The sequence below is a fragment of the Trachurus trachurus genome (assembly GCF_905171665.1).
Source record: "Trachurus trachurus genome assembly, chromosome: 1".
Classification (NCBI taxonomy): Eukaryota; Metazoa; Chordata; class Actinopteri; order Carangiformes; family Carangidae; genus Trachurus; species Trachurus trachurus.
In genome coordinates, this window is record NC_139891.1 from 7,662,321 (window position 1) to 7,682,244 (window position 19,924).

Here is a 19,924-nt window from a genome sequence, read left to right on the forward strand (position 1 = left end):
ATACAGTATGTCATGTTGTTCTACAAAGTGCAGAAGCAGAAGCAGCAGCCACTATGTGCATCCTCACTTTTCAATCACAAGTTTAATTTACTACAACATTCATTACGAGAACAGACTCCTCATCATTACATTGTAATCATTGTCCAAATCTAACCAATTTCAAGAATGATTCATTATTTAAAATTCCCAAAGACCCTCTCAAATCCTTGTTCGTCGAGCACACGTCCATAATGAGTGGAGAAATACATCGTCTGTGGACTGCTGTACCTCTTCAGTTTCAAGACGATCTCTTTTGCGGAGTCTCCTGTGTCGCTGATGGTCATAACATCTGACACAGGGAGGTAGATATCATTGCGCTTGCCCCAGAAGGTAAGGTGGGACACTTTGAGCGTAGTCTGGGACGGGTCCAGGTACATCATACCCACAACCCTCCTGAAAAAGTGACTGACAGTGTATAACATGGCGCCAGCAAACAGTGCTATCCCGGTTGTGTAGCTGGCAAGGAAAAAGGGGACGTCTCCCTGGAGATAGAGGACGTAGACTGGGGGCAGGATGACCACGGTGATGGCGGTTTGGAGCAGTTTGAGCCTGGACACAGCTCTGAGGAGCTTAATGTGCTGCAGGGTGTAAATCATAGTGTACTCCTGCGTGGATAGGTCCGAGTACCTGACCAGAGATGTGCTTTTTGGTAGGAGGGGTTGGTGGAAGCTCTGTTGGACGTGGGTATGACCTGGTGAAGGAGGCTGCACCCCGCGAGGCACCCGACCCGTCAGCAGACATGACCCTCTGGTACAGGACAGGACGTGCCAGGATAAACGGCGCAGCAGCGCTGGTCTGATCTGTAGAAACATAACATTTGACATTTCATTTGACACTCACCTCAACTTGCATGAAGGAGCTGGACCAAGTCACACCTCTTGTAATAGCACTGACAGAAATAATTAAAGCAGAAGTAAGCGGAATATTTGTGTTAATAGAAGTCTTAAATAGTTATATCTTCCGACAGCAATCACTTATATAGAGTGTTTGGTCTGAAACACGGGTCTGTCAGTCACTCTGCTCTGCTGTAAGCCGAGGAGAAAACTTTCCTTGTATCCTACAACCTTTATCCAATGAGGAGAGAGAACGGCATAAAGAGGCGGTCCTCTCTGTGTGTGCAGCCAAGGGATGCGCGTGAATGTGGTGACGTAGGGACGAGGGCGGGGACTGCTAACTCCATCAGCTGACAGGAAGTTAGCCAAAACTAACTTCTGCTTTAATACTTATTTAACATTTGTGTGTTAAATAACAGTTCTAGACAAGTTAAAAGAGTATAGGATGTGTGTATGACAGCATCCCTGAAGTTGTGCTACTTTTCATACAATATTTTCAAAGATTCATAGTTTATTGATCTTAATGAGATATTGGAGTAATTGTTCTTACAGTGGATGCTGAAGAATAAGTGCATAGCATGTCCCTGTTCGTGGTTAACCCTCATAGCTCCCTAAGAAAAAGTTACGTTAAGTTTCTTAAGGGCACGGACTGGCCACTGTCAGTTAAAATGAAGAAGTGTGACAAAAATTATTGTGGACGTGGCAGTGATTTGAGTTTCTCAAGTGGTCTTCTAGGAAAAATAATGGCCCACCAATGGTCTACAATCTTTTTCCCTCAAATTATTATTATTATTTTTTTTAAGATTAGCCTTCACTTTCAGGTTTGTGCATTTTTTTTTTTTTACCTTCACATGTCATGAACAACGATGCTGAGACATCACAGGAAATCATACACATTAAACTGAAGAGAGAAATGAAACAGTGGTAGAGTAGATAGAGAAAATAAATTTTCAAGACTGTAATGATTTTTTTTTGTTTAGAGGAAAGAAAGAAAGAAAGAAAGAAAGAAAGAAAGAAAGAAAGAAAGAAAGAAAGAAAGAAAGAAAGAAAGAAAGAAAGAAAGAAAGAAACTGACATCATGATGTCACCAACTGAACTGTTCTCATCAGCTAGCAAGAGTAACTAATTTCCTTTCTTTTATTGTGACATCATCAACTGCCAGGAATCTGTGTAGAGAACACTTTCACAGTTCCGGACACAAACACAACTGACACAGGCACGTGATTACAGAGTGTGATTTTAACCTTGGAGAAGACTTGGAGAATTATTCAACCCAACTAATGGCGACTTCCAGTTCAACGCCAAACAATGAGATGACCACCCCACAGGTCATGGACATGAGCCAGGCGCAAATTCAAACACTTAGACATGAGGTCTACAACCTCAATGTCTGGTTGAGTGAGGAAAGGGCCAAATATGAGCAAGAGCAACACCGGAGGGTCCAAATTTCCCAGGAGCTGGGGTCAACTAAGCAACAGTTGGCCCATCAGAAATCCCAAAAGGAAATGTTCATCAACAGGGAAAAAGAGACCCGACGAGAGCTGGAGATGGTCCAGAAATATACAGATCCGGAGACCCTAGGCACTGCAAAGATCGCCACCCAGGTGAGAAACACCATCAAGCAAAAGAAGAAGAAGCTCCTGCAAAAGGACCACGAGGAGCTGCAGGTGGCGCATTTAATCAGCCAAGAAAAATTCACGGTCGAGTTGCATGCAGAGAGAGAGAAGAACACCGCTCTCCAACAACAACTGGAGACACTGAGGGCTTCACACCAAGATGTCACCCACAGGTATGAGACTGAAGTCCTCAGTGCCAGGCAGCAGGCCGAGAACCTGCAGCATGAGCTGGAGAAAGAGCAGCAGGCTCACGCTGACAGAGCGTCAGAGGACCTGCTCCTGGAGAGAGACCTGAGGGCCCAGATCCAAGTCCTTGAAGAACACATGGCAGGGATCAGACTTGCTCATCAAAGATCATCTAAGCAGGAGCTGGCCCTGAAGAGAAAGCTAAAGGGGATGAAAACTCAGCTGAAGAATCAGCTCTCACGCAACCGAAAGCTGAGCATGGAGCTCCAGGCTGAACGAGAGTGGTTTCAGCCTTCCCAAGACAGCAGCAGCAGCAGCCAGGAGACCCAGCAGGAGAATCCAGAGGAACACCGAACTCAGCAGGAGGAACCTGCAGATCAGAACCTGGCCACCACACCGAAGAGGAAGTCTGTGTGGAAAAGAACACTCCTCTTCCTGGGATTATGAAAACCCCAGAGATGGAAGGACAACAGGGAGCCCTTATCCGACAATGTCATCTGAACAGACCTCCTTCTTAACAACATGAGAGACCAATGTCTGACATGACATCAATTTCTTTCATCAATAATAAACAAAAAAAAATCATTACAGTCTTGAAAATGTATTTACTCTGCCACTTTTAAGATAAAAGAAACAAACAACAATTCTTGTAAAATGTGTGGCAGCTGGTCTCTTACAGCGGAATGGAAATTGAGCTGTTTTTACTTCATCTTTCTCTTCAATTTAAATGTGTATGATTCCCTGTGATGTCTCAGCATCTTTGTTCAGGGCATGTGAAGGTAAAAAAAAAAAATATGCACAAACTTGAAAGTGAGGGCTAATCTAGAAATAAAATTTAAAAAAAAAACAACATTTGAGGGAAAAAGATTGCAGGCCACTTGAGAAACTCAAATCACTGCCACGTCCACAAGAATTTTTGTCACACTGTACCTTAATTTTAACCACCAACATGGAATAATGTTAAACATCCTGTGCACTTATTCTTCAGTATCCACTGTAAGAAACTCCAAGTATCTCAATCAAAAATAACGCCACACAGAACAACTGACATTATAACTGAGGTTAGCAACACTAACCAAAAAAAGTAATACCCATGTATAAATGGACCAGACTGAGTTGTTCATTCAAACCAGTGGCTAACAATTAGCTTATGTGGCCAATAATTCAATTTCTACATCCTGTACAGGACGTCCGTGACAATGAGCACAGTGTCACAGCTTGAGAAAGAAGGATGCTCACCATGACAGACGACAGACCAACTAGATGAAGGAAAAAGACACTTAAAAACAGAGAGAGACATACAGCAAAGACAACACTAAAGTCAACATGTAGCTAGCATGATGTGCACACTTTGACCCGGAAGTGCTGCTAACCTAGTAGGTTTTACGTTTCTTTTGTGTGCCCCCTTGCGGGATAACAGTATTGTAGGTGTGTGCATTGGATTTAGAATGAATTATTTAGGTAATGTGGCTGGGCTGTATTCAAACATGTGTATAAAAAAAATTAACAATATTTTTATTTTGGTGTTTTTTTTGAAACGGTAACGTAACACGCGACAGAGCTGTCAGACTCATTTCCGCCCAGAGAGCAACTGGACGTCAGAGCAGCTGGAGCTCCTCTCCTCTCCTCTCCTCTCCTCTCCGCTCCTCTCCTCGGCTGATGATGATGTTGTTTAATTGCTAATTTTCTCCAGCCAATGTCACCCACCTCCCCGGTAAGTGGAGTATGACCTTATCTGAGACGGGGCACCTGAAGATCCGGGCGGCTCGCTGAGGCTAACCCCAGCTAACGGCACCGGACAGGCAGCGGCAGCAGCAGCGGCAGCAGCGGCGGTGGGTTTGACTCCAGTTGCTGCTCTCTGAGTTTGGACACGGTCCATTCAGAAAGACAGCAGAGGACAACGATGCTGCAGCTGGGAGACGAAGTCACGCTGTACTCTGTCGTCTTCGTGGTGGTCCTCCTGGGGACCAGGAGCCCGCTATGGACCACCGCTCTCACCGCCTCCCTCTACCTCTTCCTGGCTATGTTTCGGTTCCCCCAAGTCCCCGCCAGCCGAGCCCAGCAGGTGCTGCACCCGGCACAGGGCAAGGCGGCGGTGGTCGCTCACCGGGGCGGGGGGCACGACGCACCGGAGAACACTATAGCAGCTATCCGTGAGGTGAGAGCAGCAGGGGATAAGTCAGGGGGGTTATACTTCCCTGTTAGTTAGCTGTGGTTACAAAGGTCACAGCACTACTAGAGACGGCAGTGATCGTTGCCCTAGGTACCGCAGTGAAGTTACTTTTAAGTTGGATATTTGACAGACATTCGCTCCTTCTCAATACATTAAAATTAAATTAATATAAAATATTAAATGTGTTAACTTTAAATGCAATAAAAACAGGTGTGTGTCATAGAGGAGATTTAGATCTTCTGTCCTGTGTTGATTTTGAGCCAACAGGTCACATGAATTTTTTTTTATATTTTTTAAACTGTTGACTCAAAATCAACACAGGAAGGTAGGGCTAAGCCTCCTCTGTGACACACACCTGTTTTTATTGCATTTAAACAAATGTAATATTTTATATGAATTTTAAATTCATTTTATACAGTAAATATGAGCGTTAGAGCTCAATAACTCCCAGGTCATGTGACCTGTTGACTCAAAATCAACACAGAACAGAAGATCTAAATCTCCTCTATGACACACACCTGTTTTTATTGCATTTAAACACATGTAGTATTTTATATGAATTTTTAATATATTTTATACTGTAAATATGAGCATTATAGCTCAATAACTCCCAGGTCATGTGACCTGTTGGCTCAAAACACATCTGATATTTTCTATGAATTTTTAATGTATTGAGAAGGAGCGAATGTCTGTCAAATATCCAACTTAAAACTAACTTCACTGAAGTGCCCTAGGTATCTATTTAGAAGATGGCAAGGAGTTGGATAAAAATAAGGGCAGAACATCAGGTATAATTTCCATGAGGACATCAAGTCCATTTTAACCATTGATAGTTCATATGCAGCACTATCTCTGCACACACACACACACACACACACACACACACACACACACACACACACACACACACACACACACACACACACACACACACACACACACACACACACACAGAGTCATCCAGTTAACTACCCATATACAGTGGGACTGTGTGTAGTATGATAACATAATCAACACTTTAGCCTCCATGGCCTGACTGATACTGAATTTTTCTTGAGCTCACAAAAGTAGTACTAGAGAGGGAACAATACCTGCTATTTTTGTTATAATATTTTATGTTAAGCAGTCACCCCCTCTCATTATATTTGTGAGTACTGGCCCAGGTAATCTATTGGTAAAGCTCTAGTATGGACTCTTACTTCAGTCCTTTTCCTTTTGATGTTTCACTTTCATTCTCTCTGTGTTGTCATCTTAAAGGGACAACGAGGAGTTTCTATACGGTTATAAAAAAGTCTCACGTTAATGTGGATGAATCTCCGCTACTCACACTTGTTAATGGCTCCATTTTCGCTAAATATATCGATCTGTCTCTATCGTTATTTTGTTATTATTAGTGGTGGCGGAAATGCTGGTCGAGCCGACCAGCGTTTCCTTCGTGGGGAGTCATGAGAATAACGCCGCAGAATCGCCGTTTATGGTCGGAACTACGATGGTATGTGAACCTCTTTGAACCTCTGACTTTAATTTTTGATGAATGAAAACATGAGTCCGTCTTGCGCCGGGTCAAAGAAATGTACGGTGCGCGCGGAGGCTCATAAATGTAGTGTGAAAACGCTTCGCTTTTCCAAAACTCCTCGTTGTCCCTTTAAAGTTTTGCTAAACCAGTTTTCACCTTGCTCGACAATTAAACAGCAGTGTTAAAAATCAATGTCTGTAGGGAAAAATTATGGTTTTGTGGTATGAAATTTTATTTTTTTTTAAATGTACCTTTTTATTGACACTTCGCAACAAATATGACATGTACATCCATTTCAATAGAGTATCAGCATGAATGTCCTTTTTCTATTAATAAAAGAACATAAATAAATAACAAAAGAACATAACAAAAACATGAACACGTAGGGACTCGGGAGTGAGGTATGGTTATTGCTACACATACAGCATATTATCTACAAACAAGTCAAAGTCTGGCCTGCGTGGTGGCCTTTTATGTGGTATGAATCTTTTCAAATGAATCTGTCAACTTTCTTGTTCTATACTAGGCCAGTAAAAATGGGGCAACTGGTGTGGAGTTGGACCTGGAGTTCTCAGCAGATGGCGTCCCTATACTGATGCATGATGACACCATTGACCGGACCACCAACGGATCAGGACCACTCACCCAGATGAGATTTTCTGACCTGACTAAACTGGACGCAGCAGCTAAACATCGACTCAGGTAAGAGAGAATGTATGCAGGGATCCACATGGTTAGATTTTAGTTTCCAAGCTGATACCAGTACGCTTTTAAGTGCAACCAACAGTCTATTCACCAGTCTATATTGTCTGCATGAAAAGCATCTGAAGCAGCAGGTATATTGATGTGGTGCACTGAGATATTCCTTTAAAACTCAGACTAAAGACAAATTCTTTAAAAAAGCAGCCTCTGTTTAAGGTGGATTGACTCATCTGACAAACTCTGGATAAAGTAAAATGTATGATGGGGGTTAACAGCCGGGTCATAGACATGTTTATCACATAGATGTATACATATCACATACTGTAGGATGTACGTAGTCTGTAGATCCGTGGTGAGGGCAAGAAATCCAAGAAAGTTCATATGAAGGATTGGTCAGAAAACAGTTTTTTAACCAATATCTCCAGCATACCATATGTGTTAAAGCCTGGGAGGGGTGGCAGCAGGTTAAACAAGTTTTGTAAGGTGTTGAATACTGCTACTCAAACTGACTATAACGTATTGTAGTGCCCTGGAGCAGACTTTCAATTGCAGCTTGCTGATAAAGCTGACCTTTATCAGCAAGTCAGAACATTATCTATCCAATGCAAGAATGGTTTTCTTTTGCAAATGCAGTTTTTGCAGTAGAGTTCCCTGTTTTATTATATATTAAAATGTTAAGCGACAGGCAGCAATTTTGAGACACTGATACGATCATATTAGCAGGTGGATATGTTTGATTGTAATAATGGTCTCCAAGACTTCTGTAACAAAACATTAAAAGGAGTTGACAAAGATACTGTGAGTAAACGACAAAGATAAGTAAACACACTGTTACAATTAATCCAGATAAAATTTAAAAGCGAAGTTACCTTTAATTCAGAGGCATGCTGCTGAGATAAATGACATGGGGGGGTTCTTAAAACAGCTCTCTTAAAAACAAACAAAATAGTGCATCACAAAATAGTAATGCAAAATAGCTCCTCAAATAAAGAAATCACGTTACGATGCAGCCAGAATAAACACAACATTCATTCAAACACCATTTAGGACCGTTCAGGAAGACCAAAAAGAGAGTGTCCGCCATCTTGGAGATTTTTGTTACAGCAATAAACCAGGGTTCTCCAAGTGTATCTATGTATTAAATAATATTATGATGATAAGAACATGAGGATTATGTGAATAAATTAGTATAATTGTTAATTGTGCCTTCATTACATTGTACCAGACTCCTTAATAGAACATGGGAGCTTTTTTTAATATGACACAGGAGCAAAACCTCTGCATAAATGTTTTACAGGTGTAACTTGTATTCTAATCACACAGGGCCACTGATTATGGTGATTTTATTACCGAGTCGGACATTTGTGATGTTTGGCACCGTGACATTTGTGTTCTTCGTCATCAGGGAAACATTTGCTGGAGAGAAGATCCCAACCCTGGAGGAGGCGGTGGAGGAATGCATCAAACTGCAACTCACCATCTACTTTGATGTCAAAGGTCATCCAGATGAGGTGCAGCTATGTGCAATCTGTCATACACTTGGTTGATTTAATTGACGTGTAGCCAGTCAACATTGCATAACGAGGGCAGTGTGGTGATGTGACTGTATTGGTCTAAAGATGGTGGTGTTTACTCTGTCCTTGTACAAAGGGATCACCATATAACTGCATTGGTTTGATGGGGTTGTTTTAGTATAATTTATTCATCAAATGTCTCCAAATTAGTTCGGGGTTGAAAGTGACTCCATAACTTATTACTTTAACGTTACTTTATAAAGGCCGTACCAGTTCTTCACACATTGTTGCAAATTTTCCTGGAGACATAGGCAGAAAGTCTTCTTTAAAGGGATAGTTCAACATTTTGGCAAATTGGACCATTTCCATAATCGCTATAGTCATAGCAGTAGGTTCGTTACCTTTAATTGTCGGTGTAAGCTATTTTTAGAACGGCAGAGTGGAGCAGCAGGCTGCTCAGGGCTATGCTATGGAGGCTAAGGGAATTTCTTGGTTTCCCTCATCAAACTCATCAAATACACAACCCAACAACTCCAAAACGCCGTCGCTATAGCGATTATGGCAATAGGCCAATTTGCCAAAATGTTGAACTATCCCTTTAATGTAGTCTAATACAAATCCCTCTTTTTGATTGGTAACCAGTCATCTTTGGCAAACACAGAGGAGTATTGTTGGGTGCTGGAAACACTCTAGGTATAGTCTGTAACAACTTGTGTAAACTGTGCGTGAACCCAAACCTCCAAAATACATACTGACAACCTGATGCCACAGTGAGATGGTGTATCTGTTTTGTGCGCATGATAATGTTGCATCATCACCAGAAATATGTAGCTTATACAGCTTTATTGTGTGTGCCAGTTCACTCACACACACATACACACGCACGGCTGCAGAGTTCATGCCATTTCATTCTGCACATTAAAATGCTGAGTTGTAACTATGATCAAGAGTGAGGACTGAGCTGTGGTTGTTGTTTCAGGCAATGACATTCTTGAGTTCTGGGCCCAGCACAGTCAGTGTGTCTCTCTGCACATACACAGCTGCTGGTTACCACCAACTGGTTACACACCCTGACCTCCAATAACCATGTGTCTCTCCTCCGCTCCCAGGCGGCCGCAGCTCTTAAAGAAGTGTATAAGAAGCATCCAGTCCTCTACAACAGCAGTATCGTCTGTTCCTTTGAGCCTAAAGTCATCTACAGGGTAAGTGGACGCCCTAAAGTGTGTACGGATGGAACACCAAAGAATTGGGTTGACAGAATACTTTAATAAGAAAATTGCCCAAAACCATGAAATTGACCAAAGGGGAGAAAATGACAACCATGTAAATGAAGATTTCCCAGCAACTGAGCACTGAGGATCCAGGAAATGAGACCATGAATATTTTGATACTACAGTGTTGCCACAGACTGTAGTGATCAAAACCAAAGTCTTCTGGTCACACATCCCATCATCTAGCCCACAGTACCATAGCCCATCTCAATCAATTTGACTATAAACACTCTCTCTCTCTCTCTCTCTCTCTCTCTGTCTCACACACACATTCACACACAAACAATGGACTCATTTCTCATAGTGTGTTTAAAACGACAACACAAACATGTTTATGTGCAGGAAAATGAGATCCCTTGCCGTTTCCCATTTTTGAAATATTTGTTCTGATTGAATAAACTGAAATGTTTGCCATGTATCGTCAGCGACTGTGTTTAACAAACACAACCCACGCTTTTGTTTCCATTCTTCCTCCGGCCCAGATGAGACAGAGCGACCCAGAGGTGGTCACGGCGCTGACCCACAGGCCGTGGAGCCTGAGTCGATTCGGCGACGGCGCCCCGCGTTTCTCATCACTATGGAAACACCATTGGATGACGCTGATGGACATCATGCTGGACACGGCGCACTACCATGTGCTGTGGAAGCTCTGCGGCATCTCGGCCTTCTTGATACAAAAGAACTTTGTCTCACCGTGAGTTTGTGCAGCTGCAGTCGTAGAGTCGTACACCCTCATCCTCACTGGAAACTTCATTCAGGATACGGTACACTGAAATGACGACATTAGACTCACAATACATGTTTATGTAGCTCATTTAAAAATACAACCCAAGTTGACCAAAGTGCTGTACAATATAAACAAAACACAAGTAAAACATATAATAACAATAAAACTAAAGCGGATACAGGTAATTTACATTAAAAACATGGACTAAAACAATAAAGCAGAAGCGAATACACTGTATATCAAACCTAACTAAAATGCCAAAGAAAAACAATGTGTTTTTAATAAAGACTTAAAATACTGAAGTGTTTGTGCAGTCCTAATCTGCAGAGGCTATATACACACACATGCCATACAAGGCTATAATTATTTGGAGGCTGTTTCGTTACATCCTGGTTTTTACTTGGTCAATATTATTTGGTCTCTTTGGTCAATAACTTGGTCGTAACTCAAGTTACACTGAACCATCTCATGTTAATAATTTAAAATTGATCGCTAGAGGAAATATATATAGATCTAGTTCTAGACCACATTGCTCTTTGCTTTGAATAACTGTGTGTGTCTCTGTGCTGCTGTGTGCCGTCTGCAGAGACTATGTGCAGTACTGGGCCCAGAGAGGAGTGGAGGTGGTGTCCTGGACGGTCAACACAAAAGTGGAGAAAGATTATTACCAGGAGCTGCTGCGAGTCAACTACATCACAGACAGCCTGGTGGAAGACTGTGAACCCCATTACTGACACTCACATGAACCCTGCAGAATATCCTCAAACACATAGTCAAACTAAAACACACACAAAAGGAATATTTTACTGATCATCACCCATATGTGGCATTGAGGTAAGAGGGCGTACAGTGTGCCACTTTTCTGTTTCCATGCTTATTTCTGATCAAACTGGGCGCTATACTTACTAATAAGAAGCCATGTAACAGGTTTTACTCTGAATCATTTTAATATGATGGTAAATTCTCTCAGATGTGTTTGGACCCCTGCATTTATAGACAATTTAATATAAACATTTTACATTTTGGTAATGTGTGTCTATAATAGACCTTAATCAATTGTACTGTATTGATCAACTCAGGACAATATTTTTTTTTTGTCTTTTTGTCTTGGTAAATGTTTATGTCTTATTGTCTCTGTATATACATGAGTACTACTGTATGTCATATGCTGCCTGTGCTTTTTACTCGGTAAAGGTCTCAAGTGAAAAAACAGGGAGATAATTAACAGTAGGGTCAAAAAGTCTGAGAGCAATTTTCCATCCCACTGTATAAAAGATTAATGCAAGTTTAGAAATTAACACTAATTAACATTTTTGTACTTTTCGGAAATGCACATACGGAGCTGAGCTGTTAAATAGAATAACAGTGATATACAAGTACAGTATAAGGTTTTTCAGCTTATGTCATTCTTCTGTATGGTGCCATTTGATCGATGCAGAGTTCTTTCAGCTTGTGATGGCTGCACAGTCCAGTATAACAACATCATATAGTCAAATATTTACATTATTTCTAATTGATAATGCAATTTGGTTTGGAAAAGGCCATAGACCCAGCTGTGTCTGTAGTGCAGATACCAGTGACTCCAGTACCTGTCTAGTATCTCTAATAACAATCATTCTGCTACTATTAGAATTAGAGTAGAAGGCGGTACTGTTTGGGGTAACACAGTGTGTCAGTGCAACACAGGCTCAGCAATGAAATAGGTTGGAATAAGGGATTAAAGAGTGAATGTACAGAGAATATAAAGCTTTAAAGATGAAAAAGTGCGTAATGAGAGAGTGGATGTAATGGACTGACCTCTTCAAGCTGAATTTACCATAAGGAAGGTTTTCAAATTTTATGGTGCTCTGAAATTGGCTGGACTACTTCAGTTTATGTGCTCTGTGACTCGGATATCAACCGTTTCGTTTAATTTGTACTGAAATCAATCTACACAGACGTGACAGTAAAATCATTAACGTGTCTTGTCATTTTCAAGGATAACAAAACAATTAAAGGTGTATTTCATTGTCCAAAATCATTGGTTTTAAAATGAAAAGAAATGTGTCATTCAAAGGAATAAATCATAAACATCTGATTACATATGAATGAAAGTTGTTGTGAATGATGAAATTTAATAAAAGGCAGAATGCCTGACTTCAAAGTGACATTGCTATTTCTCATTAGATGTTTTTTTTTTTTGGAACACCAAATGGGCTCCTATGTTTTAGCAGCTGATGCTACACAAAACAGAAAAGATTCAGTAGATCAAAGCTAAAATTACCAGTGTTGGTAGCAATCATTAATGTACAATCCATACCCTGAGTCTGGAAAAATGACACCCACATTTCAAACCACAAATGTTTTTATGGGATGTGTGGCATTATTCTCTTTCTAAGAATTTTAAAGGGACAAGCTGTGAGCTGATAGGAAAATGAACCATTACTACACTGTTTTAACTTTTATACTGAGCATCTGTCCACACTGGTCTGAACAGATGCTGGTCCTAAAAGGTTTAATAGTGGGCAATTTACAATATTCAGCTTAAATCAGCCACCCATTGGCCACAGTGTAGCCACTCTGCTACTAGCACCAGGCCTGTGTAGATTGGACTGCTGATGATTAGCTTCTTGTCCTGGAGACTCAGGTGACTGACCCAGATAGTAGAGATGAATGGGGGTGTAGTGTTGGATATCACCCTGGATAAGCCTGTCTGAGCCACTTCTTGTCCTGGCTGATCTTCAGTCGCTGAAGGCAGACTGTCAGCTCACTTTGGGCCACTTGGGTGAATTTCACCTACATGGTAATATTAACATACAGTATAAGATCTTGCAGTAAGGCTACAATATGGACACAGCTAAATTAATAAGGGCCCCCCACACAGATGACTTGAAAGGTTTTGTTTAAATTATACTGGCACCAATCATGCTGTCAGTCCAAAGAAATACAAATTAACTGGTTAATATCAGGCTTTCTTGGTTGTTACAGCATTATAAATGGTGTAAGGGAAAATCTATGCAGTATGCACAAAAAAAGTCAACTTTGTATCAGTTTTCTTAAAGGCTGATGACTCCTTGATCTGTCTGCGCATTTATTTTTATAGGTGAAGGGTGAGCGCTCCGGCTCCTCCTCCAAAAGCCGGTCTGAGGGGCGTGTTGTGACGTCACGAAGGGGGGTTGCCCATCTGAAGTCCGACCAGATACAAACAGATACAACGAGAGCGGAATGGAGACACCAGCTTCAAAATAAAAGCCGACAAAACCAGAAACGGTGCCAACTGTACTGTTGAAAATAAAATGGTTAGTGGTCAGATGATGATATAACGTAGGCAGATTTATTATCACATAATAGCTGCCTGCCACATGATAAACATCACAGAAAACATCTGAAATATCCTCATCTGCCTGCTTCTGTGTATCTATCCCCGCTTGATTTCTACTGCAATGCCTGTCATGGGATTGACTATAATTTCAAATTTTCCCCAAAACATTGCCCTATTTATGAACTTCCCGTGTTTATATTTGAAAAACCTTTTATGAAAGAAATTAAAACTATCAGAGAAAATCACACTTATTTATTGAATCACACTCAAACCATTCACTCTTTCCTTATTCATGCTCCTTTTTACATTTTCAGGATGTTAAATGAAGACTAACAATTTGTGCTATTTTAGTTTGGTCAGAGACCACATGATGACAGACCACAATGTTGATTAATGTGGTGCATATTTTTTGTGTGTGTAGTTTACGGGATTGCATTGCAAGTGCTTGGAGAGGGCATCGAATAGGACAAGCTTTTATTTTGAAAACCACAGCCGGAAGTCCGCAGTCTTAATTGGGGTGTGCTTGACACTGGCCAAGCATGGTATCTTTCCATACTGATGAAAATATCAAAGTGTGCGGTGTCCTTGTGTGGTGTCAGAGAGCCAAGGTTTATCAGGCCGAACCGGAGCATCAGAGAAGCGGACTGTCCGGCCCAGAGAGACCCTGTCCTCGGACTGTCAGGAACCACAGCGCCCTCCCTCCCCCGGTGACTGACTGACTGATCCCCGGCATGAGAAGCCGCTTTCTCCTTGGATGACCTACACAGCACCTCCTCCTCTCAGGAGCAGCGGACGTCGCCTCGGTACAGCTCAACACCTGGCGGTCAGCAGGAGGAGCAGGTCGGAGGCATCAACACACAGCGGAGGCTCCTGCAGCTTCAGGCCGAACCCTGGAGCACCTGACCCGGACTGCACCATAAGACCCGCTGCGCTCATTTCTCCTCCAACCGTGGCTGCGTCAGGAGGAGCGGACACAGGACTGGAAGTTGCACGGTTGACAGTCGGTGTTTGCAGCCGATCGCCGAGGAGACAGGTCGGGTTTTAACACGAAAAGACGAGGATTTTTCTTGAGGTTACTGGCGTTCACATGATGTACACAATCACCAGAGGTCCCAGCAAACTTGTTACACAACGGAGGACAGGTGAGTGTTTCAGCAACACGGCATGATGCAACGTAACATCACGCTGCTGAGAGTGGGAGAGTGGTGGGCCGGGGGTCGTTGCGTCAGTGCAGAGGTCAGAGGTCAGATGTCAGGGGTATACAACTGCACAATATATAAAACTGTGTCACTGGATTGTGTCTCCCAGGTCCCACACAACAGATCGAGAGCAAATTCAGCGACTTGAAGCTCAAGCCGACGTCTTGGCTCACGTCAAAGTAAGTAGCTGCTCTGTCAGTCATCACGTGTTCAACAAAGTGTCTATTTACTGTTTTTTTTTACGCTGTTTGAGCAGCGTGGGCCCGAAATACTCGCCGCCCGCACGTGCGCCGTGAAGTGCGATCATGTAACACATCGTTGTGACTTAGGTAACGACGCTGCGCCCATTATCGGACACAACTTTTGTGTCCTCTCCCCCCACGGCTCCTCGCTGCTTGTTGGCGTGTGTTTTTCCACGCCCCTCTCTCTGCCGCCCGTGACCGCATGTCACCGCCGGATTTCGGGGGCCAAGGTGTCGTGGGGGGCCCGCCACCACCTGTCTGGCGCACTGTGGCCCCTTAAAGCAGCAGGAATATGTTGTGCTTCCTTCAGGTGCTGCTCGGAAAATACAAAACCTCGCCTGCGGTCGATTCAGTTGCCAGTTAAACGTGCTACACTTAGCTGAAGCCAGTTAAGTCTATCGCCCACTATTATATAATGGAGGAGGGGGTAGTTTGAGGTACTTATCAGTGTAATTCAGTATAATTGAATTCCAATGACTGACTTAAATTTAAAGGTAAGGTAAAGGTAAAAGTCAGATTTCAAAGTCAGTGTATTAATAGGAAATATCTGCCTTAGTATTAGACCATAACCAACTATATCAACTAAATAAGCCTCAGATGACCAGAATGGATGATGGAATGCATTCTGGGATGAAGTAATACTCAGTTGCGTGAACAAACAAAACGGAAGGAAAACTGATATCTAACTATGAACACATTGTCTATTGTTTGCTGATGGGAACATTAGTTTAAACCGAGGCTATAGCATCACTACAGTTCCAATAATCCAACCGAAAGTAAATGTATAGGCATGTCTGTCAGTCAACCATGAAGTTGCCCAAAGTGAAACAGGGAGCCAGCATCATTTATCTTCACTGTGAGACCCTACTCTTGTGATATAAAGGCTGCCTCAGTCCCAAAATGATTCATTTTGTAACTAACCCTGGTGTCGTTTCTGCAGCTCGCCACCACCAAAGATCGTGTTCAACCGCCTCAACGGGAAGCGCTACCACAGTGCAGCCACGCAGAAGAGCGACAGCCCGGCGGAGGGGTTCACTCCTGCACATGAGGAGAACGTCAGATTCGTGTATGAAGGTGAGAGCCGCAGGAGTAGGTGAGAGGGTGATGATGAGGTACTGGGTCATATATCCAGGGCGTAATCCTGACCTACAGCCAGGAGAGTCTGCAGATCGCTCTGTCAGGATTATTAGGTTACAAGGTCAGAGGTTGTGAAGATCAAAACCTGGACACTGTGGGTGGAAGATAATCTCACTGCTTTCTCTGCTGTCCCTTTAAAACACAACACAACACACACTGAGCAGCTGCACTGTGGATGCTGACGTAAAGACAAATTTAGTTCATTGAATGTATTTGATTAGTTGCTGTGGTTTCACGAACTGAAACCATTTGAAAGTGGAGAAAGCAACGAGCTTCAGAAGTAAGAACATTAATTTGTGTATTGATAGACTTATTGACAGACTATATTTCATGATCTTGTGACATTTTATAGACAAAGCAATTGAGAAAATATTTGACAGATTAATTGATCATGAAAACAATTCCTTATTGTATCCCTACAGGCCTCAGCAGCATTATTTCAGGTTATCAGTGCTAGATTACATCGATGCAACAGGACTGTGTATAACACCACAGAGTGTTGAGTGCAAAACACTTTGTCAGATAAAGATTAATTTTCTGTTAATCAGTGTTACTCACTAATTCCTTGCTCACTGTTCAGAGGTCTGTGAAGTGCTGCTCAGAAACCACAGTGCACATTGTGCTTCAGCCACATATTAACCCAGGGTTAATGTGTTTGGCTGTTACAAACAAGGCTGAACCAACAAACAACAACACTAATGAACAAACAGCAGCTGCACAAATGAGGATTAAGGTGGCACAACTGCAAGAATTCAGCAGACCGTCCACAGAGACCGGAGAGTGCTGCTCGACTCGTAGTGGGTGTAAAAAAAAAAAAAAAACAACCTAACGATAATTAAAAACTGTGACTGTGCACTATTCACCCGGTCTTGGTGTTTACCCAGCATGCCTCAGTGCCGGCTGGCACTTCATGCACCGGTGGAAATGAATGACTTGTAGCGCTGAATCGGCACGAAGCGGCTAGCTGTGTTGCTGTTGGACGGCTGCCAGTAAGGACCGCTCCATGTCGCTCCTTTGTGACTGTGAAGTTCAGTCGCTCACACCTACAGAAAAACCTCCGTCACAGCCTGTCGAGTCGTTTCAACACAGACACCCTGATGGACCTGACCCCCCCTCACCACACACACACACACACACACACACACACATAGGCACGTCACCTCCAGACATATTTAGATAGTGTTTTCTCCCCCCTTCCAACTGGTTTCTGGTATTTGTTCTTCATATTTGACATCATTACATTAGTTATACAAGCTGTAGGTAAACAGTGTGTTACCTGCGGTGTGTGTGTGTGTGTGAGCTGAAACCTTGAGATTTATCTCAGAGTGAAGCTGGAAAAACCTTCACCCACAGCAACTGATAACCATACATCACAGACCAGCGCAGGCCTGTCACAAGAGCACTAGTGTTTGCAAAACTTAGGTTTGGACTGGACAGAAGTGGCTGTGAAGCAATGGAGTGTCTTGCAGATGCTTTGGGTGTAAAATATGAGTTAAGAAATGGAAAAAAGTAGATGGATTTAGTTGTATTTTGAACAATAAAACAAAACATTTCTGTTTTTCTAATTCACTATCCGCTGTGTGTATTTTGTGTGCAGCGTGGCAGGAGGTGGAGCAGAAGCTGGGGGATGGGGCCGGAGGGGAGTCGACCAGCAGCCAGGGGCCCGTTCAGTACACGGAGAAGACCCCCAGTGCTGCGATGAAGAGTAAGTACCTGGAACTCCTCGGGGCCGATCATGATTATCAGGCATTTCCCATTCACTTAGCCGCTAAAGTTTTACAGCACCTGATCAGATAACCCGCTTCCTGCTCCATGACCCCCTGAACTTTGAATCAGTAATCTCACTGGTTATTGAAACCCCGCGGGGAAGCTCTCATCTCTCCGCATGGATCACACGCCAAATGTTTTTTTTTTTTTTTTGGATAAGCTTTTATCTGTAGCCAGAGGGCAACTGTTGTAATAGTTGTCTTTAATTTTTAACTCTTCATCGGCCTGTGTGAACCTGGCTGGTTCCAGATAAACCAGCCCTGACTGCTGACTGCGAGCACATCTCTCGTCTGGATTCACACACCTTTCTGCTCCTGTGGCTCATTTCACACTCTATTATTTCATTGGACAATCTGAGTTTTTTTTTTAACATTAGTTAAAAACATAGTTTGGAAACTACAATAATCTAGTGAACTTCGGCTCACGTGAGCGCTGTGGTTCCCTTACAACTTCTTGGATTCTGTTTTGTTTGTTTTATCTCCACCCCAGTGGCCCACACTGAAATATGAATATAAATACAACTATTTCATGGAATGCAATAACATTTTTGCACAAACATTCATGGTCCCAGGAGGGGACGGAGCCTAATGACATGTGACATGATTTATTTGCTTTTCCTCCAGTGCCAACACGACTATTTATCTGATATTTAAATATTTGGCTCATAAGTAAATATTTATATAAATGTGACGTTTCAGTTTTCCCTTCTTGATGACTCGGCAAAAACTCACTTTTTTGCTTTGTCATTGTGGAGTACTGGGGAAAAGGCAGCAACAGTGAAGGGTCTGAGTTATGCTTCTGTGTTACTTAATTCAAAGTGCAGCTCTAGATAGATTTTCAACTTTGTATCACATATTTTAAAATATTTAAAATCCAGTAGTTTATTTTCTGTAAAACCTGAATCAGTCAATTGGATTGACAGTTTTTTTTAAAATCTTTAATCTGCTGAGATACTCATCCCTTGTTGTGATTACAAATCTAACTTGGCGACAGGTTAATAATTCATGAACAAAATGAATCAATCATAAAACGGATTATTCTTTAATTCGTTTGTCCTGTGTTGACCTCCTCTCTCTGCAGACTTTGTGCCCATAGACCTGGAGGAGTGGTGGGCTCAGCGCTTCCTTGCCAACATTGCCAACCTGTCATGACTGGTTGAGGCTCGGAGCCGGGACAGGAAGCACTGCGTCGATGCTTCGTCGGTGAAGGCATCGCGGGAGTGGAGAGAAGCAGAGTCCGTCTCCAGGATCTGCAGTGCAAAAGGGTCGTGCGTAATTTGGAATCTGATTTGACGCCCTGCGCTTCACGCTGCTGTAGAGAAAACTGGGTGCACAAGACGAGACTGCCTCTGATGCAACAACACTGGGCCGACTGAACACAGCGCTGACTTGATGTGGTGCTGCTGCAAAGGACCCGACTCTCTCTCTACTTGAATGACATATTCAATAGAAGTTGTGAGATTTTTCTTGTTGAAGAACCCGCCTCCTTTCTCACATGTGCTCAGCTGTAAGTCTTGACTGATCTTTGGATATAAATCTACTGATGAGCAAAAAAAAAGTAAAATGTTTTGCAAAAAACTTCCCGTGTAGAATCATTTCTTTGAAATGAGTTCCTCTAATCCTGATTTGCACATATTCATGACCTGGTATTAATACAGTTTATGGTACTACATGATAATACGTTATCATTGCACCATCACAG

At 42.4% G+C, this 19,924-nt stretch overlaps 3 protein-coding genes across 3 annotated transcripts; 2 read left to right on the top strand and 1 right to left on the bottom strand.

Moving 5' to 3' along the window:
* Positions 1 to 149: 149 nt before the first annotated feature.
* tmem186 (transmembrane protein 186) lies at positions 150 to 4,153 on the bottom strand. Its single transcript, XM_083980971.1, has 2 exons — positions 3,914 to 4,153; positions 150 to 839 (listed from the first exon to the last, which is right to left on the bottom strand). The coding sequence occupies exons 1-2, from the start codon at positions 3,914 to 3,916 to the stop codon at positions 174 to 176; spliced, it is 669 nt and encodes a 222-aa protein (XP_083837097.1). The 5' UTR covers positions 3,917 to 4,153; the 3' UTR covers positions 150 to 173.
* Positions 4,154 to 4,343: 190 nt separating this feature from the next.
* gde1 (glycerophosphodiester phosphodiesterase 1) lies at positions 4,344 to 12,708 on the top strand. The gene is made up of 6 exons (XM_083980956.1): positions 4,344 to 4,832; positions 6,890 to 7,065; positions 8,471 to 8,576; positions 9,689 to 9,781; positions 10,333 to 10,544; positions 11,164 to 12,708. The coding sequence occupies exons 1-6, from the start codon at positions 4,578 to 4,580 to the stop codon at positions 11,309 to 11,311; spliced, it is 990 nt and encodes a 329-aa protein (XP_083837082.1). The 5' UTR covers positions 4,344 to 4,577; the 3' UTR covers positions 11,312 to 12,708.
* Positions 12,709 to 14,293: 1,585 nt separating this feature from the next.
* mcrip2 (MAPK regulated corepressor interacting protein 2) lies at positions 14,294 to 19,816 on the top strand. Its single transcript, XM_083982428.1, has 5 exons — positions 14,294 to 15,020; positions 15,187 to 15,256; positions 16,260 to 16,393; positions 18,054 to 18,161; positions 19,304 to 19,816. Exons 1-5 carry the CDS (start codon positions 14,966 to 14,968, stop codon positions 19,372 to 19,374), a joined length of 438 nt encoding a protein of 145 aa, XP_083838554.1. The 5' UTR covers positions 14,294 to 14,965; the 3' UTR covers positions 19,375 to 19,816.
* The last annotated feature ends 108 nt before the right edge of the window (positions 19,817 to 19,924 follow it).

Excerpts from the sequence above, each read along its gene's own strand:
- mcrip2 (XM_083982428.1), top strand. The coding sequence starts at position 14,966 with ATGATGTACACAATCACCAGAGGTCCCAGCAAACTTGTTACACAACGG. Across the intron at positions 15,021-15,186 it reads TGTTACACAACGGAGGACAG|GTCCCACACAACAGATCGAG; the intron begins GTGAGTGTTTCA and ends TGTGTCTCCCAG. Across the intron at positions 18,162-19,303 it reads CCCCAGTGCTGCGATGAAGA|ACTTTGTGCCCATAGACCTG; the intron begins GTAAGTACCTGG and ends CTCTCTCTGCAG.
- gde1 (XM_083980956.1), top strand. The coding sequence starts at position 4,578 with ATGCTGCAGCTGGGAGACGAAGTCACGCTGTACTCTGTCGTCTTCGTG. Across the intron at positions 8,577-9,688 it reads TCAAAGGTCATCCAGATGAG|GCGGCCGCAGCTCTTAAAGA; the intron begins GTGCAGCTATGT and ends CTCCGCTCCCAG. Across the intron at positions 10,545-11,163 it reads CAAAAGAACTTTGTCTCACC|AGACTATGTGCAGTACTGGG; the intron begins GTGAGTTTGTGC and ends TGCCGTCTGCAG.